We start from the raw sequence: 25,000 nt of genomic DNA on the forward strand, positions 1-25,000 counted from the left end.
TGTGTGTGAGTGTGTGAGTGTGTGTGTGTGTGTGTGTGTGTGTGTCGTGCGTGTGCGTGGGTGTGTGTGAGTGTGAGTGTGTGTGTGTCGTGGTTGTGTGTGTGTGTGTGTGTGTATGAGTCGTGGGTGTGTGTGAGTTTGAGTGTGAGTGTGAGTGTGAGTGTGAGTGAGTGTGTGAGTGTGAGTGTGTGTGTGTCAGTGTGTGTGTAAGTGTGTGAGTGTGTGTGTGTCGTGCGTGTGCGTGGGTGTGTGTGTGTGTGTGTGTGTCGTGGGTGTGTGTGTGCGTGTGCATGGGTGTGTGTGTGTGTGTCGTGGGTGTGTGCGTGCGTGTGCGTGTTGTGGGTGTGTAAACACAAACACATGACACGCTGAAGGTCTTCCTGTCACATTCCATAGGGATCCTCCAGAGTTCACCAGAGTTTACCCAGAGTGTGTGTGTGTGTGTGTGTGTGTGTGTGTGTGTGTGTGTGTGTGTGTGTGTGTGTGTGTGTGTGTGACTGGGCTGGTTCTGGGCTTTGGGCCAATCAGAAGACTTCTGACAGTCCCTGTCGTGTTATTATAATATTACTGTAATAACAGTTAGTTATGATGCTGTTAACTCTCTAAGTACGTTCTGGTGTGGTGTGTGTGTGTGTGTGTGTGTGTGTGTGTGTTTTATAATGTCAAAATGCACTGATAGTATTTTTGTCCTTTAGATATTGTACATGTATGTGGACATGAATAAAGCATTTAAAATATGTGTGTGTGTGTGTGTGTGTGTGTGTGTGTGTGTGTGTGTGTGTGAGTGTGTAGAGTAGAGGGTTGGGCGTTGCTCACATTATTGAATGAATAATGAATCATTCTGGAACAGGAATTATTGAATAAACATAACTAGTATAACTGCTATTATTAACTGTGTGTGTGTGTGTGTGTGTGTGTGTGTGTGTGTTCGTGTGTGTGTGTGTGTGCAGGCGGCCTCCCTGACCGTGGACCTGTGTGGAGAGGACCAGGAGCCAGGCTACTGTGCTGTCAGCAACGTGGCCATACACACCGACTGGTACGACACACACACACACACACACACACACACACACACACACACACACACACACACACACACATACACACACACTAGTTAACTCCCTCCCATAGACAACCAGCACTTATCCAGGAGCTTCAACTAGAGGGCCAGCTTACTGCTTGTTGAGGAGAGGCCCAGAGTGTGTGTGTGTGTGTGTGTGTGTGTGTGTATGTGTGTGTATGTGTGTGTGTGTGTGTGCGACCATTATGGCAGATGAGGAATGGTGGTTTATTTGAGGAGGGATGTTGTTGTTGTGAAAAGTTCTAACCCTGTCTGTCTCTCTCTCTCTCTGTCTCCCTCTCTCTCTGTCTCCCTCTCTTTCTGTCTCCCTCTCTCTCTCTCCCCCTCCCTCTCTCCAGGATCTTGGACGTGCAGCCTAACAGCCTGTCGGTAGGGGGCGTGGCCTCCATCGAGCCCCTCCTCCACCGCCGTGGTCAGGTGGCCAGCCATGACCTTGTGGGCTGCATCATGGAGCTGGCGGTCAACGGCCGACCTCTGGAACCCAGCCAGGCCCTGGCCTCCCGGGGCATCCTGGACAGGTGGGACCCCCCCCCCCCCCCCCCCCCCCGCCTCTCCTCTCCTCTCCTCTCCTCTCCTCTCCTCTCCTCTACTCTCCTCTCCTCTCCTCTCCTCTCCTCTCCTCTCCTCTCCTCTCCTCTCCTCTCCTCTACTCTACTCTACTCTACTCTACTCTCCTCTCCTCTCCTCTCCTCTCCAGTGTTGCCACAGTTACTTTGAAAAAGTATTCTGATTACTGATTACTGATTACTCCTTAAAAAAGTAATCTAGTTACTTTACTGATTACTTGATTTTAAAAGTAACTAAGTTAGATTACTAGTTACTTTTTTAGTTACTATTGGCAGCTGCCTAGGCACCCGACCCCCCCGCAACATAAAAATGAAAACTGGTTTTGCCAAAACTCACTTTATTTTAACAGTAACTTAAATTACATAATTAAACTTTAAACAATAACTTAAAACAACAAAATAAAGTGTCTTTCTTTGCCTCCCTCTCAGTATATAGATGGATGTAGGCAGGTTGTGATAGGCCAGACACGGATGAATAGATGGATGTAGCACGGTTGTGATAGGCCAGACACGGATGAATAGATGGATGTAGCACGATTGTGATAGGCCAGACACGGATTAAAATAGATGGATGTAGCACGGTTGTGATAGGCCAGACATGGATGAATAGATGGATGTAGCATGGTTGTGATAGGCCAGACACGGATGAATAGATGGATGTAGGCAGGTTGTGTAGGCTACGCTTCTGTTTACACTGTGCAATCAGCATGGTGATACACGTGAGCGATTCTGCTGCAACCTCGTGTTGAAAACGTGAGCACTGACGTCACTCCCCAAGACACGAGAAAAGCAAACAAATGTTTGTTTACTATCGAACATTAAAAAGAAATACTGCATTTAGCCTAAGTTATGAGGTAGTAACGCAATAGTAACGCACAGTCACTTGAATAAGTAACTTTAATCCGATTACTGATTTGGAAATAGTATCGCGTTAGAATACTCGTTACTGAAAAAAGTATTCAGATTAGAGTAACGCGTTACTTAGTAACGCGTTACCGGCATCACTGCTCCTCTCCCCTCCTCTCCTCTCCTCTCCTCTCCTCTCCCCTCCTCTCCTCTCCTCTCCTCTCCTCTCCCCTCCTCTCCTCTCCTCTCCTCTCCCCTCCTCTCCTCTCCTCTCCTCTCCTCTCCTCTCCTCTCCTCTCCTCTCCTCTCCCCTCCTCTCCTCTACTCTCCCCTCCTCTCCTCTCCTCTCCTCTCCTCTCCCCTCCTCTTCTCTCCTCTCCTCTCCTCTCCTCTCCTCTCCTCTCCTCTCCTCCCCCCTCTCCTCCATCCCTCCATCCCTGCAGGGTATCTGTTTAGCCTCCCAGCCCCAGAGAGAACACAGTGGAGGCAGTTTGATATCAATAGCGTCGTGGAGGGTGTGTGTGTGTGGAGGGTGTGTGCGTGTGTGTGTGGAGGGAGTGTGTGCGTGTGTGTGTGGAGTGTGTGTGCGTGTGTGTGTGGAGTGTGTGTGTGTGTATGGAGGGTATGCTGTCAGAGTGGCAGAGGGTAGGGGTGGGGGGGCTGGGGGTTGTATTAGAGAGACAGAGGGGAGTGTGTGTGTGTGTGTGGCAGAGGGGAGGAGGGGGGGGGGGGTGGGTGTTAGAGAGACAGAGGGGAGGGTGTGTGTGTGTGTGTGTGTGTGTGGCAGAGGGGAGGAGGTGGGGTGTGTGTGTGTGTGTGTGTGAGGGGGGGGGGCTGGTGAATGCGGTGAAGGACAGGTCTGTTGATATGCTAATGTGTCTCTGGAGTGTCTGGGTGGGGGGGGGGGGGGGGGGGCTTTCATGGTTCTGTACTGATCTCATCTATTCAGGACCCCCGACCTGCTCTAGGAAGCTGCCTTCTGTATGCCTGTCTGTCTGTCTGCCTGCCTGTCTGCCTGCCTGTCTGTCTGCCTGTCTGTCTGTCTGTCTGTCTGCCTGCCTGTCTTTCTGTCTGTCTGTCTGTCTGTTTGTCTGCCTGTCTGTCTGTATGACTGTCTGTATGCCTGTCTGTCTGTCTATCTATCTGTCTGTCTGTCTGTCTGTCTGTCTTACTGTCTGTCTGCCTGTCTGACTGTCTGTCTGTCTGACTGTCTGACTGTCTGTCTGTATGTATGTATGTATGTATGTATGTATGTATGTATGTATGTCTGTCTGTCTGTCTTGTCTGTGTACTCTTCTATGTGTCTGTATCTGTCTGTGTGTATCTGTCTGTTTATCTGTCTGTGTGTGTGTGTGTTTGTGTACTCATCTCTGTGTGTGTGTGTGTGTGTGTGTGTGTGTGTGTGTGTGTGTGTGTGTGTGTGTGTGTGTGTAGGTGTCCCAGGCTGGAGGGTGCGTGTGTGGCCAGCCCCTGCAGACACGGGGGCTCCTGCACCGACCGGTGGTCCTGGCAGCAGTGTGTGTGTGCCGACGGCTTCACCGGAACCTTCTGTGAGAAATGTAAGAGCCTCCCGACAGGAAGCAGGAAGTCTCATCTCTATTCACCTGTCATCCTTCTATTCACCCTGTCTCTGTCTGTCTGTCTGTCTGTCTGGGCCGGGGGAGGCTGTGGGAAGCTGGGGAGGGCGGGGGAGGGCAGGGGAGGGCTGGGGAGGGTGGGGGAGGGCGGGGGAGGGCGGGGGAGGGCTGGGGAGGGCGGGGGAGGGCGGGGGAGGGCTGGGGAGGGCGGGGGAGGGCTGGGGAGGGTGGGGGAGGGCGGGGGAGGGCTGGGGAGGGTGGGGGAGGGCGGGGGAGGGCTGGGGAGGGTGGGGGAGGGCGGGGGAGGGCGGGGGAGTGTGGGGGAGGGTGGGGGAGGTTGGGGGAGGTAGACATTGGAGGACGGGCCTCATTGTACCAAAGCAAGGCTAGTTTATTTGTACAGTATTTCATACAACAGGGGCAATTCAAAGTGCTTTATATACAGCATTAAAAAAAGAGGAGAATAATAAACAGATTAAAAAATGAAAGTAAAATGATAAGAATGTGTATTGATACTTTGAAATCTATTCTCTGAGAGACTGGTAGGGTTAGGCCAGGGCAGGGGTCTCAGGATGGGTGTAAACCTCTTTGTTTTTGTTAGGACCCTACCAGTGGCGTTTTGGATGAGCTGCAATTCACGAACATCCCCTTTAGATAGGCCTGTTAGTAGACCAGCCCCTTTAGATAGGCCTGTTAGTAGACCAGCTCCTTTAGATAGGCCTGTTAGTAGACCAGCTCCTTTAGATAGGCCTGTTAGTAGACCAGCTCCTTTAGATAGGCCTGTTAGTAGACCAGCTCCTTTAGATAGGCCTGTTAGTAGACCAGCCCCTTTAGATAGGCCTGTTAGTAGACCAGCTCCTATAGATAGTCCTGTTAGTAGACCAGCTCCTTTAGATAGGCCTGTTAGTAGACCAGCTCCTTTAGATAGGCCTGTTAGTAGACCAGCTCCTTTAGATAGGCCTGTTAGTAGACCAGCTCCTTTAGATAGGCCTGTTAGTAGACCAGCCCCTTTAGATAGGCCTGTTAGTAGACCAGCTCCTTTAGATAGGCCTGTTAGTAGACCAACTCCTTTAGATAGGCCTGTTAGTAGACCAGCTCCTTTAGATAGGTCTGTTAGTAGACCAGCTCCTTTAGATAGGCCTGTTAGTAGACCAGCTCCTTTAGATAGGCCTGTTAGTAGACCAGCTCCTTTAGATAGGCCTGTTAGTAGACCAGCTCCATTAGATAGGCCTGTTAGTAGACCAGCCCCTTTAGATAGGCCTGTTAGTAGACCAGCCCCTTTAGATAGGCCTGTTAGTAGACCATTACAATACTCAAGTCTACTCAAAACATCATGGATGGGCTTTTCAAGGTCTTGTCTTGTGGACATGAAACCTCTCATTCTTGTTATGTTTTTCAGGTGATAGTAGGCTGATTTAGTTATCGAGTTTATGTGGCTGTTGAAGTTTAGATCAGTCTAGAATTGCACCAAGATTTCGGACCTCTTTTTTAATTTGAAGAGAGAGAGAATCAAGTTTTGCACTGACTTTCGATCTTTTGTCAGGTGCACCGAATACAATTATCTCTGTTTTGTCCTTGTTTAGTTGGAGGAAGTTTTGTGTCATCCAGGCGTTTATTTGTTCAATGCAATTACAGAGATTGTCAATGGGACTATAGACGTTAGGTGAGAGGGCTATGTAGATTTGAGTGTCATCCGCATAGTTGTGGTAGGTAATTTTGTTATTTTTTATGATGTGTCCCAATGGAAGCATGTAGAGATTGAATAGAAGGGGGCCAAGGATTGACCCTTGGGGAACCCCACATGTCATTTGTCACAAATAAGAGACAGGATGCAATTAGCAGTACAACTGGTAAATATAATTAAGTAAATGTGTGTGTGTGTGTGTGTCATCTCCCCCTCCCAGACATCACAGCAGACACAGCGTTGTCCCTGGACGGGTCGGGGCGTCTGGACTACGCCCTGAGAGACGCCCCCAGACGGGACGCCCTGCTGCGCCAGGCCCTGGGGGGCGCCGCCCTGGAGCCACCCCCTCCCAGCAGCCTGGAGGTCAAGTTCAGGACCCGCAGCCCCACGGGAACCCTGCTGCACGTCCAGGAGGCCAGCAACTACACCACCCTCAGGGTACACACACACACACACACACACACACACACACCACCCTCAGGGTACACACACACACACACACACACACACACACCACCCTCAGGGTACACACACACACACACACCACCCTCAGGGTACACACACACACACACACACCACCCTCAGGGTACACACACACACACACACAACTACACCACCCTCAGGATACACACACACACACACGCTCACACACACACACACACACACACACACACACACACACACAGATGTCACTATTACAGACAGCCAAAATAACTATATTGATGTTGTGTGAGTCAGAGAGGACAGGGTTAGGGTTGGACAGTGAAGCCCTCCTACCCCCCCCCCCCCCCTCCCCCCCCAGCTCCAGATCCTCATCCTCTCCAGCCCGTTAGCAGGACAGGCTTTCATCCCCCTGTAATAAACCAGCCTCACGGTGCACATGTGACCTCCGACCTCTCCATCATAGATGACCTCCACCATTGTTCTGCTCTGGGTGTCGGAGGGGAGGCTGGGGGAGGCTGGGGGGGGCTGGGGGAGGTGGGGGGAGGCTGGGGGGGGCTGGGGTGTTTGTATATCGTATGTTTTTAATTGGGCCTCTAGACTGCAGCCAACTCCCCCATCTGGGATGAAACCCCCCTCATACTGACACTGACACACGGAGGCTGGAGGCCTAGAGGCTGGGAGGGGTAGAGGCTGGGGGAGGTAGAGGCTGGGGGAGGTAGAGGCTGGTGGAGGTAGAGGCTGGGGGAGGTAGAGGTTGGTGGAGGTAGAGGCTGGGAGAGGTAGAGGCTGGGGGAGGTAGAGGCTGGGGGATGTAGAGGCTGGTGGAGGTAGAGGCTGGGGGAGGTAGAGGCTGGTGGAGGTAGAGGCTGGGGGAGGTAGAGGCTGGGGGAGGTAGAGGCTGGGGGAGGTAGAGGCTGGGGGAGGTAGAGGCTGGGGGATGTAGAGGCTGGGGGAGGTAGAGGCTGCGGGAGGTAGAGGCTGGGGGAGGTAGACATCGGAGGACGGTCTCATTGTAATACTTGGAGGAGGATGAGGCTGCGTATCAAACATGCGGTCGAGACTTTCTATTGGTTCCCCAGATCTGCCCCCCCCCCCCTCAGATGTCGTCGCCCCCCCCCCTCAGATGTCCCCCCCCCCCTCAGGGGGACTTTCCACATCCACGTCTGTCTGTCTTGTGGGTCTTTTAAATCAATTCCTCCTAAAGCTCCTTAATCATCCAGGAGGTTTATTTCCTTCAGAAGAGGAAGCGGAGAAGATTAGTTTTCCATTTCCAGCCTCTCTCATATATGAGATTACCATCCCGTCTCCACGGCGACGGTCCCTCCCTCCCTACCTCCCTCCCTCCCCCCAGCCAGAGAGATATTGATTAATGATGGTCCTCAGATTAGCTGTATTCCATATGGATGTGGTGGTGTGTTCCTGTGCAAGGCTCCGATGGCCCAATGTGCGACTGCGGCGTTCCTGTCAGTCAGGATGTCTCGTGAACGAGGATATCACTCGTGTTTATTTCAGTTAAGAAAAAGGAAAACAATCTCTCGGACCTAGCAGACATGTGTTCATGATCAGGTCCTGGGTCAGTGGAGGGACAGTAAATAATGGGATTTTGGGGAAGAATACAAAATGTACTTTTCTCTCCAATTTGGAATCATCAAAGCATGGTGTTGACGGACCACATGGTCGACACGCTCCCTTTCAACACACTGGGATGACTTCACTGGCGATAGATCTCCATCCATCCATTCATTCATCCCTCTATCTATCTATCTATCTATCCATCCATCCTTCCATCCATCCATCCATCCAGCCATCCATTCATCCATCCATCCCTCTATCCATCAATCCATCCCTCTATCCATTTATCCATCCATCCATCCTCTATCCTCCCATCCATCCATCCCTCTATCTATCCATCCATTCATCCATCCATCCATCCATCCATCCTCCATCCCTCTATCTACCCATCCATCCTTCCATCCATCCATCCTTCCATCCATCCCTCCACCCATTTATCCCTCCATCCCTCTATCCATCCATCCATCCAACCATCCATCCCTCTATCTATTCATCCATCCATCCATCCATCCATCCTCTATCCTCCCATCCATCCCTCTACCCATCCATCCATCCATCCATCCTCTATCCTCCCATCCATCCCTCTACCAATCCATCCATCCATCCTCTATCCTCCCATCCATCCCTCTATCTATCCATCCTTCCATCCATCCATCCAGCCATCCATTCATCCATCCATCCCTCTATCCATCCATGCCTCTATCCATTCATCCATCCATCCATCCTCCATCCCTCTATCTATCCATCCATCCATCCATCCATCCAACCATCCATTCATCCATCCATCCCTCTATCCATCCATCCCTCTATCTATCCATCCATCCTTCCATCCATCCATTCATCCATCCTTCCATCCATCCCTCCATCCATTCATCCATCCATCCCTCTATCTATCCATCCATCCATCCATCCATCCATCCATCCATCCATCCCTCTACCCATCCATCCATCCCTCTACCCATCCATCCATCCATCCATGTATCCATCAATCCAGCCATCCTTCAGTCTATCCATTCAACCATTCATCTCTCTCTCATGCACACACACACACACACACACACACACACACCCTTCCATCCCTCCATCTAACCCTTTCTCCCCCTCTCCCCCCCTCCAGTTGAAGAATGGTAACCTGCAGTACGTGTCTGAGGCGGGGGTGGGGGGGCAGGTGGAGCGGACCCTGGGGGAGGCCGGCCTGGCAGACGGGCTGTGGCACACCGTCACCCTGCTGAGGAACGGCTCCTCCTCCACCCTCCTCCGGCTGGACCAGGACCACCTGCGCCTCATCCAGCACCCCACCCAGGACTTCGGGGGGGTCAACGTCCTGACGCTGTCCCTGGGGGGGGTCCCCGCCGGCGCCGGCCCCGCCCAGCCCAAGACCCAACCAGGTGAGACGACGATGGTGGTGGAGGTGGAGTAGAAATCTTAGGAGACACAGTGCTGCGGGTAGTAGATGTCTCAGGAGACACAGTGCTGGGGGGGAGTAGATGTCTCAGGAGACACAGTGCTGGGGGGTAGTAGGTGTCTCAGGAGCAACCTGGTCTCACACGGCAGACGGCAGGATTCGACGTCTGTCGTTCGCATCCAAACGTTGAATTCCGACGTGACATTGTCGTTCTGAAAGCGCAGGGGTGCGCCTGTTATGTGCGCCTGTCGGGCTGGCATGGGTGGCACAATTTTGAGAATTTAACACTTAATTCCCTGCATTCTGGTCAATTTGTATGCACCATTTTGTGCTTTTTATTACCAATTCTGTCTCCACTACCCATTGTATACTTTAATTAGGCTACTAACATTACAATCCCTGTTTAAAAGTCCCAGTGCTACCAATCACAACACAACAGAGTGGCACCATACAAATGTAATATTAAACTCCCATATTTATTCTTTAAACAAACAAATCTGGGGGAGTGGTCGGAGTTAACGAGATATTGTTCCAATCCATTACCTGGCCATTACCTGCCTGTGAAAAGTATGAAAAGTTTGCATTGCCTAGCGTGTAGGCCCGTGAGAAATTGAGAGCATATAAATCACTAGATGCCTACAACTACGCAATCTGTGGTCATGTACAGTACATCAAATACCATGACATAGATTCCGACTTTTATGTCTTGAAATCAGAAGTCCTCCCAAGCCAAAGACAAGATAGGTTGTCTTACAATCCGTGCGTTTAATTGCAAACTTCCACATACAAAACCGCCAGTTCACCGAAGCTCTCCTTTCCTCAACGCAACACCCGCCCCCCCCCCCGTGACCTCCACCAATCACAGGAATGCATTGGCACACAACACAGCTCACAGTAACAGTGCTAACATTGAATTTCTGAGCATTCATTGCAACATTAATGAACATATTATTACACGGTTGCTACAATACTTTACCTGATATAAAATGGGCGGCACATGCACAATCATTTTTTTTTATCTTGTCCTCAGTCCAGTTGACGCCGCCGATTGCTCTGAAATGGTCTGATCCTGGTGGAATTCGGTAGAACTTGAGTCCGATAGTCGTGGAATATCGATTCTGACAACCGAACTTGCAACAAGCAGACATTTCTTTATGCTAGTAGCCTCTGTAAGCTATTTTAAGCGTACCTAACTCTGGATCAAGAATGTTGTTTGTGTCCACGCGCGCGACTGTAAAAGGGGCGGGGGCATCATTCACCGGGGTTCTTCTCTGGTGAAGATCAAGTGAGAAAGATTGCTTTACCTTCATCAGATCCACTTGCCTTTGGCTTACCTGTATATTTTGGTCTATACCAGGACTTGAGAAACGAGATGCCCAACATTGGATTTGACAAACTCTGGCCCATTTTGCGCAACAAGTGGAAGAGTTTGAAGCAGCGGAGACAGGGTTGCCAGATGGGCTGGTTTTTTGTGGATTTAGCTGTTTTTAGACTGGTTAGGCTCGAAATTGTCAATCCCATCTGGCAACCCTGAGCGGAGAGTCTACAGATAGTATGTTTACAGATATCGCACTGCTGGAGATGCACTCCACACGTTCTTAAAAGAAATAAATAAATTGTACTTAAAACAATATTTCGTATGTGTTTTTAGAGAGTTCTTTACATCAAATTATATACATCAGGTCAGCTGTGTGCCAATCAATCAGGGGGGTGGCACCTGGGGTGGCCAATCAGATTTCAGGGGTGGCACGTGCTACCCCAGGCCACCCCCTGGACACGCCCCTGGCTGCACTTGCATTAATTAGTTAGGCCACATCATTAGTTAGGCCACATCATTTTGAGATACAACCAACGGAGAACAGATTTTAATAGGCCACATTTTGAGATACAACCAACGGAGAACAGATTTTAATAGGCCACATTTTGAGATACAACCAACGGAGAACAGATTTTCATAACAACAGCAGAAACAATTGTCATCTTCACTGTTTTATTCGCTGTCAATAGGCCTATCAAACTAGGCTATTTTACAACCCGACGGCAGTGCGCTTCAACGTTCATTCATTTGGAACTGCGAGAATGAGTAACGTTAGCCCGATTGCACTTGCATTAATTATAGGCTACATTTTGAGACCGGTCGGATCTATTCATACAACAAGGGACACAGCACTTTCCCGTTTTCCCCATATTGTCAGGGTATTTGAGCCTCGGAAAAGCGCTATATATAAATAAATATAATTTATTTATCAAAGTGGGTGTGGCTTAGACAGTTAGGGGGAGTGGCTTGTATCAAAGTGGGAGTGGCTTGTATCAAAGTGGGTGGAGCTTGTATCAAAGTGGGAGTGTCTTAGACACTTAGGGGGAGTGGCTTGTATTAAAGTGGGTGGAGCTTGTATCAAAGTGGGTGTGGCTTAGACAGTTAGGGGGAGTGACTTGTATCAAAGTGGGTGGAGCTTGTATCAAAGTGGGTGTGGCCTGTATCAAAGTGGGAGTGGCTTAGACACTTAGGGGGAGTGGCTTGTATCAAAGTGGGTGTGGCCTGTCGGTGGGGCCGAGCCGAGTCGGAAAATATCTGAACCGTGTCTGTGCCACCTACGGTTGCGACGCTAAAGTCCTTTAACCTTTAATGTCACACTAGGCCCAAAAGCCTGAATTAAAGTGCTGGGGTACGTTTGGGCCCAGGGAACGGGCTGCGAAAGAGTCACACTCACCATGGGACATCATGGGACATTGTACATTGTACCATGTCAACTTTCACCCTCCTAGGCCATTCCCTAGAGGCCTTCATAGGTCTGTGCCCTTTGACTGAAAGGTGCTCCTGCTGGGGTACGTTTGGGCCCAGGGAACGGGCTGCGAAAGAGTCACACTCACCAAACTCTACACACTCCTTCCCCTTCATGGGATATTGTACAGTTTCAACTTTCACCCTCCTAGGCCATTCCCTAGAGGCCCTGCACGCGACGCGGCGGACAACTGTAGGGAGGTTCTAGTGCTTGATGTGAAGTGACGTTTGGAATGAGACATCTTCTCACACGTACAGGCAGTGGCGGGCGGTGCATTTCACACCTAGGCCTTCAGTGATGTCCGACACATTCCTACCTGAATTATTCTACCTCTTAATACCATCGTTATGACGCCATGGCTCTAGAAATTAGACAGAAACACAGTATAACCGGGCGTTGCATCACCTTAACATAGTCAGACAGAGTTATATTAATATTTCCGAAGCATTTTTAATCAATAAATCCGCATTTACAATGAAGAGTGTTAAACTAACATCTTTAAGATCGCTACATTACCCACGTCTGTCGTCTCGTCCACCATAATAGCGACAAAGGGTGCCTTTTTAATCTCCATTTTGATCTCTTCTCCCATCACTTCAGCAATAGCAAAAATCAGGTCGTTTTGTATTTTGCCTGACGTCCCAGTAAACACTTTGTTTGTGGACAGGTGGTAATGTAAATCTGGGTTGTTTTCAGCAAGAAAAGAAAGAAGCTCAACGTAGTTTCCTCTGTTTGTGGACTCGGCGCTTTCATCGTGTCCCCTAAATGAAAGTTATTGTTTACCCAAAAACAGGACACAATCGATCAGTATTATCGATCAGTCAACGAAAGGGTGAGCAAAAATAGGGACATGTGGAGCTCCGTTTCCCTGCGCACTTGTTCGTTGAGCTGTAAATCCACTCGGGTGTCCCCAGGTGTTCAAAAGTCCCACATCTACCGGCATAGTTACGCATCTCAATAGTGAATATCAATAGTGCGTATCAATAGTGCGTATCCAATCAAAAGACGTGCTGGGTGCTGACATCATTGAGCCTTACAGCAGGCGCCGTTGTTGCTTTTGCTCGCCAACTCGAAATCTACGTAGGTTTCCACTAGGAACGCCACAGGTTTTCTCGTTCAACGTTAAGTTACAGGTCGTATTCGCGGCACGGTTTATTGTGCAGGCGGGCAGATTTTGGAGCCCCCTGGCAACACATTTTGATTGGATAAAAGCTCTAACATAAAGGCCAGCCCTCCAAATCTCAATCGGAGACTGGAAGCAGCGCAACCAAGAGGAAAGCTATGAAATGAAGAGAATAGACTATGGGGAATCATTAATACATATTTGTGGAAAAAATATATTAAAATAAAATGTATATTCTGATGATGTTTAGGCCAGCAGAGAAGGCCTTGCTGGCCCTGACGGCACACCACTGCGTACAGGCACACAACGAGTACAACATGTTGCATTTTCATGCCATTAGGCAACTTGCTTCCTAGCATAGCAGGTCCATTTGGACTTTGAAATACCTCCATGACTGTATATGGCCACTGTGTGTGTCTGTGGAGAAAAGGGTATGTTTGGGCCCAGGGAAGGGGCTGCGAAAGAGTCACACTCACCAAACTTTACACACTCCTTCCCCTTCATGGGACATTGTACCATGTCAACTTTCACCCTCCTAGGCCATTCCCACGGATTGTTGTCTTTGGCTTGGGAGGACTTCTGATTTCAAGACATAAAAGTCGGAATCTATGTCATGGTATTTGATGTACTGTACATGACCACAGATTGCGTAGTTGTAGGCATCTAGTGATTTATATGCTCTCAATTTCTCACGGGCCTACACGCTAGGCAATGCAAACTTTTCATACTTTTCACAGGCAGGTAATGGCCAGGTAATGGATTGGAACAATATCTCGTTAACTCCGACCACTCCCCCAGATTTGTTTGTTTAAAGAATAAATATGGGAGTTTAATATTACATTTGTATGGTGCCACTCTGTTGTTCTGTGATTGGTAGCACTGGGACTTTTAAACAGGGATTGTAATGTTAGTAGCCTAATTAAAGTATACAATGGGTAGTGGAGACAGAAATGGTAATAAAAAGCACAAAATGGTGCATACAAATTGACCAGAATGCAGGGAATTAAGTGTTAAATTCTCAAAATTGTGCCACCCATGCCAGCCCGACAGGCGCACATAACAGGCGCACCCCTGCGCTTTCAGAACGACAATGTCACGTCGGAATTCGACGTTTGGATGCGAACGACAGACGTCGAATCCTGACGTCTGCCGTGTGAGACCAGGTTGCTCAGGAGACACAGTGCTGGGGGGTAGTAGATGTCTCAGGAGACACAGTGCTGTAGATGTCTCAGGAGGATGGAGATGGAGGTTGTAGTTTTTTGAGGGGTTTAAGTTGTAGTTTGTGTTTAAATTTAAATCACCAACTGCCAAAGAGGTCCGGAACATTCACCACCTAGAGCACCAACGGTTTCATATGGTGTTTACCTCGTAACGCTACTCTGATTAGCTACTAAACGAAGCATCCTAATTGATGCATTTCTGGTGAATCAGGTCACCCTTGGTGGTGGTAGAAGGGGTGGTGGTGGAGGTGGAGGTGTTTTCCATGATCTTGGCAGAGGTTTGACCCAATTAGCCCTCAGAACAACATTCCGTCACTTCTCATTAAAGCCTTCACTTCCTGTTGTCAGCCAGCGGAGCAGGAAGTGGTCCAGCGTGGCTGAACATTCTGCAGAGCCTCAGTCTGAGGTAGAGGTGAGAATGTTGGGGTGGAGATCATGGTGGAGGTGGTGGTGGAGGTGGTGATGGTGGAGGTGGTGGTGGTGGAGGTGGTGGAGGTGGTGGAGGTGGTGGTGGTGGTGGTGGAGGTGGTGGAGGTGGTGGAGGTGGTGGAGGTGGTGGAGGTGGTGGTGGAGGTGGTGGTGGTGGTGGAGGTGGTGGTGGTGGTGCAGGTGGTGGAGGTGGTGGAGGTGGTGGTGGAGGTGGTGGTGGAGGTGGTGGTGGTGGAGGTGGTGGTGGTGGTGGAGGTGGTGGAGGTGGTGGAGGTGGTGGTGGTGGTGCTGGAGGTGGTGGAGGTGGTGGAGGTGGTGGAGGTGGTGGTGGTGGAGGTGGTGGAGATCATGCTGGAGGTGGTGGAGGTGGTGGAGGTGGTGGTGGTGGTGGTGGTGGGGTGGTGGTGGTGGTGGTGATGGTGATGGTGGTGGAGATGATGATGGTGGTGGTGGAGGTGGAGTTGGTGTGAATGTTGGGGTGGAGATGATGGTGGAGGTGGTGGTGGATGACAAGAGAGGTCCTCCGAGATGTGGACCCCCTGAAACTTGAAGCTGGGAACACCCTCCACCTCCATCTCAGCACTTCCCCCAGCCTCCCCTGGTGTTCTACCTCCCCCAGCCTCCCCTGGTGTTCCACCTCCCGCAGCCTCCCCTGGTGTTCTACCTCCACCATCCTCCCCTGGTGTTCTACCTCCCCCAGCCTCCCCTGGTGTTCTACCTCCCCCAGCCTCCCCTGGTGTTCTACCTCCCCCAGCCTCCCCTGGTGTTCTACCTCCCCCAGCCTCCCCTGGTGTTCTACCTCCCCCGGCCTCCCCTGGTGTTCTACCTCCCCCGGCCTCCCCTGGTGTTCTACCTCCCCCAGCCTCCCCTGGTGTTCTACCTCCCCCAGCCTCCTCTGGTGTTCTACCTCCACCAGCCTCCCCTGGTGTTCTACCTCCCCCGGCCTCCCCTGGTGTTCTACCTCCCCCGGCCTCCCCTGGTGTTCTACCTCCCCCAGCCTCCTCTGGTGTTCTACCTCCCCCAGCCTCCCCTGGTGATGTGATTTGTTTACAGTAGGAGGGGTCAGGGTTAGGTATCTAGTCTGTCTGGGTCAGGGGTCAGGGGTCAGGGGTCAGGGTTAGGTACCTAGTCTGTCTGGTCTGGGCGTCTCGACTTTGATGCTTCTAATGTTTTCATTTGTTATTGCTCCTGATCACGGGATTGTGCGCGTGTGTGTGTGTCTGTGTGTCTGTGTGTGTGTGTGTGTGTGTGTCAGCGTGAGTGTCTGTGTGTCAGCGTGTGTGTGTGTGGGTGTGTGTGTGTGTTGGGTGTATCTCTAGTATCAGGTGTCGGGGGGGTGGGGGGGGCAGGGGGGGGGTCTGGCTGCAGCCTGGCTGTGATGGGGTGAGCAGGAGGACGTCCAGAGGGAGGGGGGAGGAGGGGGAGGGAGGGAGGGAGGGAGGGAGGCAGGCTGTAAACTCAGCCGTTGGAGGAGGAAGGAGGGAGTAGGGGAAGGGGGGGCGGGTTAAGAGAGGGGGAGAGGAGGGGGAGAGGGGGAGGGAGAAGCAGGGACTAATATGGTAACAAAGCCCTGGCTGCTGTGCTGGGTCTGCGTGCATGCTACCTGTGTGTGTGTGTGTGTGTGTGTGTGTATGTGTGTGTGTGTGTCCACACAGTCCAACTCCAGGACACACAGGTCAGGATCAGGTTCAGAATCAACATGTTGGAGCAGGTCCACACACACACACACACACACACACACACACACACACACATACACACTTACCTAGTAAAAGCTAATGAAAAGAAACAAATGGTTTTAATCTACTGAGAAAAAAATCAATAAACATAAACAGCATATTCACATCAGCCAGGCAGGGAGAGGCAGGGGGAGGCAGGGAGAGGCAGGGGGAGGCAGGGAGAGGCAGGGAGAGGCAGGGAGAGGCAGGGAGAGGCAGGGAGAGGCAGGGGGAGGCAGGGGGAGGCAGGGGGAGGCAGGGGGAGGGGGAGGCAGGGAGAAGGTTTGGATTAGCAGCGTGACATGTGTTCCAGATGCGATACCTCCAGCCTTATTAAATCTGCAGATAGATTGGCACAGAGCTCCCTTGTTTTATAAAATAATCATATTTCTCCTCTCAAATTTGCCAATGATTTATATTTTCCCATTTTAGAAGATGTGATTTGCTGAGGTGTTTTCCATGAGCAGATTTCACGGCAGATCTTGGCAGAGGTTTGACCCAATTAGCCCTCAGAACAACATTCCGTCACTTCTCATTAAAGCCTTCACTTCCTGTTGTCAGCCGGCGGAGCAGGAAGTAGTCCAGCGTGGCTGAACGTTCTGCAGAGCCTCAGTCTGACTACGCTGCTACTGTTCACCTGGGAGGCTGCCAGAGGAGCTCCCTGTTATCTAAACCTGTGTTCCTCTTCTCTCCTCCCCCTCCTCCCCCTCCTCCCTCTCCTCCCATTCCTTCCTCTCCTCTCTCTCTTTCCTTTCCTCCTCCTCCCTCTCCTCCCTCTCCTCCTCCCCCCTCTCTCCCCCCTCCTCCCCCCCTCCTCCCCCTCTCCTCCCTCTCCCCCCCCTCCCTCTCCTCCTCCCCCTCTCCTCCCACTCCTCCCCCTCCCCCTCCCTCTCCTCCCCCTCCTCCCTCTCCCCCTCCTCCTCCTCCTCCCTCTCCTCCCTCCCCCCCCTCCCTCTCCTCCCCCTCTCCCTCCAGGTTTCGACGGCTGCCTCTCCTACCTCAAGTACAACGGGGAGACCCTCCCCTTCGTGGGCGAGCACAGCGCCGTCACCCTGTCCCGGTCCGGCCCCGCCCCGGCCGTGAAGCTGGGCTGCCGGGGCCCCAGCCTGTGCGACAGCGCCCCCTGTTGGGACGGCCTGATGTGCGTCAACCAGTGGTACACCTACCAGTGCGTTCCCCCCGGGGAGTGCTCCTCCAGCCCCTGCCAGAACCGGGGGGGCTGCGTCCCCGGGCCCAGGGGCGCTGGCTTCTCCTGCGTGTGTCCGGAGCAGTACACGGGGCGGACCTGCGAGACCCTGGTGGCCTGCCTGGGGGCCCAGTGTCCCCAGGGCACGGTGTGCAGGGGCGCAGGCAACGGGGGGTTCGTGTGCAGCCCCGCCCCCACGGCCGTGCTGACCTCCCTGCCCATCTGGGCCGTCCCCGCCATCGTGGGCAGCTGTGCCACGGCGCTGGCCCTGGTGGTGCTCAGCCTCATACTCTGCAACCACTGCAAGGTGAGATGGAGGTTGTAGTTTTTGGCGGGGGTAGTTTGGGGGGGTTAAGTTGTAGTTTGTGTTTCAGTTTAGATCACCAACTGCCAAAGAGTTCTGGAACGTTTACCACCAGTTACATGTTTGGCGTTTAGCAGACGCCTTATTCCAAAGCCACTTACAATCGATGCATTCGACAAGCAAGTGAGTCAATCCACCAGTCGTAGCAGGAAGAGTAATCTAGCTCAGGCCAGGGGCCATTGGCAGTCGTTGTGATAGAATAAGAAATATCTATATTTATAGACACTGGAGAAACAGTACAAGGGGGGAAGTAGAAATCTCAGGAGACACAGTGCTGGGGGGTAGTAGATGTCTCTGGAGACACAGTGCTGGGGGGTAGTAGAAATCTCAGGAGACACAGTGCTGGGGGGGTAGTAGATGTCTCAGGAGACACAGTGCTGGGGGGTAGTAGATGTCTCAGGAGGATGGAGATGGAGGTTGTAGTTTTTTGAGGGGTTTAAGTTGTAGTTTGTGTTTAAATTTAAATCACCAACTGCCAAAGAGGTCCGGAACATTCACCACCTAGAGCACCAACGGTTTCATATGGTGTTTACCTCGTAACGCTACTCTGATTGGCTACTAAACGAAGCGTCATAATTGAGGCATTTCTGGTGAATCAGGTCACCCTTGGCGCTGTAGGATGTTGACAGTTTGGACTTTATTATTCACCCTCGGCACTGAAGGGGTTAAGTTGTGATGTGTGTCAAGCCAGTCAGTTTTGACTGTGTCGTTGTGACATGTGACATGTTCTGTATGTGACATGAATAAACCATTATCTCTCTCTCTGTCTCTCTGGTAAACTACATTTTAATGTTCTTTATTGGCATGAAAAGAAAACATCTTGCCAACGCATGATGAATGTATTACAATGGAATGTCTCTCTGTCCCTCTAACTCTCTCTCTCTCTCTCTCCCTCCCTCTCTCTCCTTCCAGGGCCGCACCACCACCAAAGTGCCAAAGGAGGAGAAGAAGCCGAAAGAGAAAAAAGACAAGAAGAAGAAGAAGAAGAAGAAGGGCAGTGAGAACGTGGCGTTCGACGACCCCGACAACATCCCCCCGTACGGCGATGACATGACGGTCCGCAAGCAGCCGGAGGGGAACCCCAAACCCGACATCATCGAGCGGGAGAACCCCTACCTCATCTACGATGAGACGGACCTGCCGCACACCAAGGAGGCGGTCCCCAGCGCGCCCTGCGCCCCCTGCTCCCCCGGCCCCCCCGAGCCCGACATCGAGCACTACGACATCGACAACGCCAGCAGCATCGCCCCCTCGGACGCCGACATCATCCAGCACTACAAGCAGTTCCGCAGTCACACCCCCAAGTTCTCCATCCAGAGGCACAGCCCCCTGGGATTCGCCCGCCAGTCGCCCCTCCCCCTGGGGTCGGGGGTCAGCTACACCTACCAGCCGCAGTACAGCCAGGGCCTGCGAGGCTCCACCCCTCTGAGCCACTCCCACTCCGCCTGCCCCACCCCCAATCCCCTGTCCCGACACAGCCCTGCCCCCTTCAACAAGCCCCCCTCCTCCTACTACCACCGCAACACCCCGACCAGAGAGCTGAACATGGCCCGGCGCGAGGGCGGTGGGGGGGTCAGCCCCCTGGACCACCTGCAGCACCACGCCGAGGCGTCCTGCCCCCCCCTGCCCGCCCCTGGGCCGCCCATGTTCTCCGCCAACTACGCCACGCGCCTGGGGCGGCGCAGCAAGAGCCCCCAGACCATGGCCCAGGGCCACGGGGGGGGCGGGGGGGGCCACCACAGCCACTCCCGGCCAGGGAGCCGTCTGAAGCAGCCCATCGAGCAGATCCCCCTGGAGTCGGGCCCCCCCGTGGGCCTGAGCATCGAGGAGGTGGAGCGGCTCAACACGCCGCGGCCGCGCAACCCCAGCATCTGCAGCGCCGACCACGGCCGCTCCAGCTCCGAGGAGGAGGACCTGCGACGCCCGCTGTCCCGCGTCCGCAACCCGGCCGACGGCCTCCCCGCGCCGGAGTCCTCGTCCGAGAGCGACTCCCACGACTCCTTCACCTGCTCCGAGATGGAGTACGACCGGGACAAGCCCGGGGGCGGGGCCTCCTCCTCCTCCGCGGCGGCGGCAGCCGGGTTCAGCTCCCGCGTGGCCAAGCTGTCGCAGGTCAACGAGTCGGACGCGGACGACGAGGACTACGGAGGGAGGATGAAGCAGCGGCGCTACTCCAGCCGCCGGGCCGAGGGAGGACCCGGACCGCCCGGGGGTTCTGGAGGAGGAGGAGGGCCGCACACGGACCACCACAGCCACCACCAGCACCACCAGCACCACCACTACACCCTGCCTCACAAACTGGGCCAGCAGGCCGGGAACTTCAACTGGGACAACCTGCTGAACTGGGGGCCCGGGTTCGGACACTACGTGGACGTGTTCCAGGACCTGGCCCGGCTGCCGGAGAACCAGGGGGGGGGGCCGCCACCCCGGGACATCGAGATGAACAGCGGGGACGGGTCTGTCACCATCCTCACCGAGGGGGAGGCGGAGCAGTACGTATGAGACGTACGGGCAACGACCACGGTGCTGGGCAGAACACGGACGGACGGACGGACACTGTACGGACACAGACAGATGCTGTACACACACAGACAGACGCTGTACACACACAGACAGACGCTGTACACACACAGACAGACGCTGTACACACACAGACAGACGCTGTACAGACAAACAGACGGACGGACGGACGGACGGCCTTCTCTCTCGGACGCTTGGAGGACGATGTTAGGTCGCTAAGAAAACTTTTGGACTACGTACGCAGAGAGTTTGTATTTGTTTTTTGTTTAGTTTTTTTGACGTTGGACGACCCCTTCGATGCAGCAAGGCAGAGACCCACACCTGTAAAAATAATGACTTTGTGTGTTTACAAGTTGTTCCCCTTCCTCTATTGGACGAGTCCCCCCCCCCCCCCTCCGGTCCTCTCCTCCTCTCCTCCCCCAGACTTCCTCCTCCTCCTCCTGTACCGTGCGATCACTCGTTCATCTCTTCTGGGACTTCTCCGGAGCAGAAAGACTGAGTGTGTGAACTCAAGATGGCCGCCGTACGAGGGCGCAGTGTGTTACGTTAACCTGACGTGTCTGCTCTGAACCCCCTCTCCTCCACGGAGCCCCTCCCTGCCTCCTTCCTTCCTCTCCTTCTCCCTCCTCCCTCCCCTCCCTCCTCCCTTCCCTCCCTGCCCCCCCCCCCCCCCCTCCCGGTCAGATAGGACAGGTGATAACATTGACACGCTCGCCCAAGAAGGGGATTCCAGAGGATTCTAGAGGGTGGGGCTCGAGCCCTCCCTCCCCTCCTCCCTTCCTCCCCTCCTCCCCTCCTCCCTTCCTCCCTTCCTCCCCCCAGGGTGGGGCTCGAGCCCTCCCTCCCCTCCTCCCTTCCTCCCTTCCTCCCCCCAGGGTGGGGCTGAGCCAGAGAACCCCCCAGCCTGACTGTCTCTAATTGGTCGGTTAACAGGAAGCATGTGTGTGTTTGATCCGCGTGCACCTGCCGTGTCCGGCGCTCACTGTGAACATGACCCACTCACACGGTACCATGACAACGCCAAGGTCCCGACCCAACTCTCCCTCTCTCTCTCCCTCTCTCTCTCTCCAGTTCTCTCCATCTCTCTCTGGGTGTGTGTTTTCTCTCAGAGATTCAGGAGCCAGGATTAACCACGTCCCATGCCTGGCACGCATTAGAAGCTTCTAGAACGGAGGGTGTTCTGTGTAGAACGGAGGGAGATCATTGTTCAGTGTTACTGGCAGGAGGGGAGGAGAGGAGAGGATTCTGGGATCTGTAGTTTGTCTGTGTCACTAAACTCCCCAGAGGTGAAGTTCTGTTGGACCAGCCCAAGGTGCGGGGGAGAGGATAGCGGACCCTCAACCCTGACCCCTGACCCCTCACCCCCGACCCCCCCCCCCCCACCCTCACTAAGAACTATGAACTATGAACGTGTTGTGTACATTTTTTTTTATTATTCATTGGAAATCATCGAAGTCATTTTGTTGTTGTCAGTGTTTTTAAACGTATGGTTTCTACATTTTTGTACTGTTTATTAACTTAAATCACTTAAGCTGTGTTTTTATTGAAATGTTCATTATGCTGAAATGTACGTTGTATGTTCTCTTACTTTCAGGGAAAGTAAGATCGAAGACTTATTTTTTACGTGTTACAAAACGTAACATCAGTACTTTCTACTTTTGATAAAACTATAACATACTGTATGCTCTGTACATGTAAAAAGCCAATAACAGAATAAAAAAAGTATTTATTTAACAGCTTCCTTCACTGCTGACTGACTGTGTGACACTGTGATCCATCTGACTACCTCTCCAGAACTCCCGGGGGAAATCTCAAACAGCAGCGGCTCTAAACTCTCACCTGAACTCTAATCTCACCTGAACTCTGAACTCACCTGAACTCTAAACTCACCTGAACTCTAATCTCACCTGAACTCTAAACTCACCTGATCTCTAAACTCACCTGAACTCTAAACTCACCTGAACTCTAAACTCACCTGAACTCTAAACTCACCTGATCTCTAAACTCACCTGAGCTCAGAGACCACCATCGCCAGGGTGCCTAGGTGCTGGGGGGAGGGGGAGTGCCAGGGTGGTAAGGGGTGGAGGGGTGGAGGGGTGGTGTACCTGGGTGGTAGGGGTGGAGGGGTGGTGTACCTGGGTGGTAGGGGGGAGGGGTGTCTGGGTGGTGTACCTGGGTGGTAGGGGTGGAGGGGTGGAGGGGTGGTGTACCTGGGTGGTAGGGGGGGAGAGGTGTCTGGGTGGTGTACCTGGGTGGTAGGGGGGGAGAGGTGTCTGGGTGGTGTACCTGGGTGGTAGGGTGGAGAGGTGTCTGGGTGGTGTACCTGGGTGGTAGGGGTGGAGAGGTGTCTGGGTGATGTACCTGGGTGGTAGGGGTGGAGAGGTGTCTGGGTGGTGTACCTGGGTGGTAGGGGGGGAGAGGTGTCTGGGTGGTGTACCTGGGTGGTAGGGGGGGAGGGGTGTCTGGGTGGTGTACCTGGGTGGTAGGGGTGGAGAGGTGTCTGGGTGGTGTCTGGGTGGTAGGGGGGGAGGGGTGTCTGGGTGGTGTACCTGGGTGGTAGGGGTGGAGAGGTGTCTGGGTGGTGTACCTGGGTGGTAGGGGGGGAGAGGTGTCTGGGTGGTGTACCTGGGTGGTAGGGGTGGAGAGGTGTCTGGGTGGTGTACCTGGGTGGTAGGGGTGGAGAGGTGTCTGGGTGGTGTACCTGGGTGGTAGGGTGGAGAGGTGTCTGGGTGGTGTACCTGGGTGGTAGGGGTGGAGGGGTGTCTGGGTGGTGTACCTGGGTGGTAGGGGTGGAGGGGTGTCTGGGTGGTGTACCTGGGTGGTAGGGGGGAGAGGTGTCTGGGTGGTGTACCTGGGTGGTAGGGGGAGAGGTGTCTGGGTGGTGTACCTGGGTGGTAGGGGGAGAGGTGTCTGGGTGGTGTACCTGGGTGGTAGGGGGGAGGGGTGTCTGAGTTTAAATAAAGCTTGTCCTGAATCAAACAACACATTTTAAAAGGCCATTGTGGAGCTGAATGAAACTGAGCTACTACTAATTAATTAATTAATTTAGCCATTTAGCAGACGCCTTTATCCAAAGCGACTTACAATTACGAATTACAGGGACATTCCCCCTGGAGTAACTGAGGGCTAAGTGCCTTACCCAAGGGCACACTAGTAGTGGTGTGGCTTCAGGCGGGATTCGAACTCACAACCTTCCGATCACAAGTCCAACTCACTATCCACTAGACCACCACTACCCCTAACTACTACTACTACTACTACTACTACTACTACTACTACTACTACTACTACTACTACTACTACTACTACTACTACTACTACTACTACTACTACTACTACTACTACTACTACTACTACTACTACTACTACTACTACTACTACTACTACTACTACTACTACTACTACTACTACTACTACTACTACTACTACTACTACTACTACTACTACTATTACTACTACTACTACTACTACTACTACTACTACTACTACTACTACTACTACTACTACTACTACTACTACTAGGGCCCTGGCCAAGCACAACATCCAGGGGGGGGGGGGGGGGTGCAGGGGGGGGGGGAGGACCATTGAGCAGAGTGGCCTGCTGATCCACGACACAACAGACTTACCTCCTCTGTCAACGAGGGAGGGAGGGGGGGAGGGAGGGTGGGTGGGTGTGTGTGTGTGTGTGTGTGTGTGTGTGTGTGTGTGTGTCTGTGTCTGTGTCTGTGTGTGCATGTGTGTGTGTGTGCATGTGTGTGTGTGCATGTGTGTGTGTGTGCATGTGTGTGTGTGCATGTGTGTGTGTGCATGTGTGTGTGTGCATGTGTGTGTGTGCATGTGTGTGTGTGTGCATGTGTGTGCTGCCAGTGGTCCAGAGTGTGCAGTGCATCATGGTCTTTCTGCAGCCTGGTGTGTGTTACTAGGAGAGAGAAGGGGTGCGTGTGTGTGTGTGTGTGTGTGTAAGTGTAAGTGTGTGTGTGGGTGTGTGTCTGGGTGTGTGTGTGTTACTAGGAGAGAACGGATCACCGTGTGTGTGTCTGTGTGTGTGTGTGTGTGTGTGTGTGTGTGTCTCAGATGAGGAGGAGGAGGCCTGGCGTGGAGGGTCGTCATGGTAACATGGAGGTCGTCATGGTAACGGGGTCACAGGCAACTGGACATGATGGAGACGTCGGTTCAGCAGAGCAGCAGAACTAAGTTATCAACACGCCCCGCATGGACACACACACACACACCGCATGGACACACACACACACACACACACCGCATGGACACACACACACACACACACCGCATGGACGCACGGACACACACACACACACACAGCGCGCTGCAGCTGAAATTAGAAGGTCTTGTTTTCCTGAGAGAGGCTGGATGAGTGAGACACCAGCAGGGCGTTGCTAATGTTCAGTGTTGTGGGAACACACGCACATAACATACACGCACATAACATACACGCAAATACACACACACACACACACACTC

The 25,000-nt window shown here is 52.8% G+C and overlaps 1 protein-coding gene across 1 annotated transcript in view; it reads left to right on the top strand.

Annotated features, from left to right (window-relative positions):
- fat4 (FAT atypical cadherin 4) overlaps positions 1-20,500 on the top strand; it is a gene marked incomplete at both ends in the record, with an annotated part of 97,966 nt that extends 77,466 nt beyond the window's left edge. Inside the window, 7 exon segments of the mRNA XM_080536651.1 lie at positions 951-1,036; positions 1,420-1,599; positions 3,928-4,052; positions 5,975-6,192; positions 8,888-9,158; positions 17,424-17,941; positions 18,911-20,500. Coding sequence (XP_080392777.1) covers positions 951-1,036; positions 1,420-1,599; positions 3,928-4,052; positions 5,975-6,192; positions 8,888-9,158; positions 17,424-17,941; positions 18,911-20,500 — 2,988 coding nt within the window.
- Between the last annotated feature and the right edge of the window lie 4,500 nt (positions 20,501-25,000).

The sequence above is a fragment of the Nansenia antarctica genome (genome assembly GCF_963989245.1).
Source record: "Nansenia antarctica genome assembly, chromosome: 7".
Lineage (NCBI taxonomy): Eukaryota > Metazoa > Chordata > Actinopteri > Argentiniformes > Microstomatidae > Nansenia > Nansenia antarctica.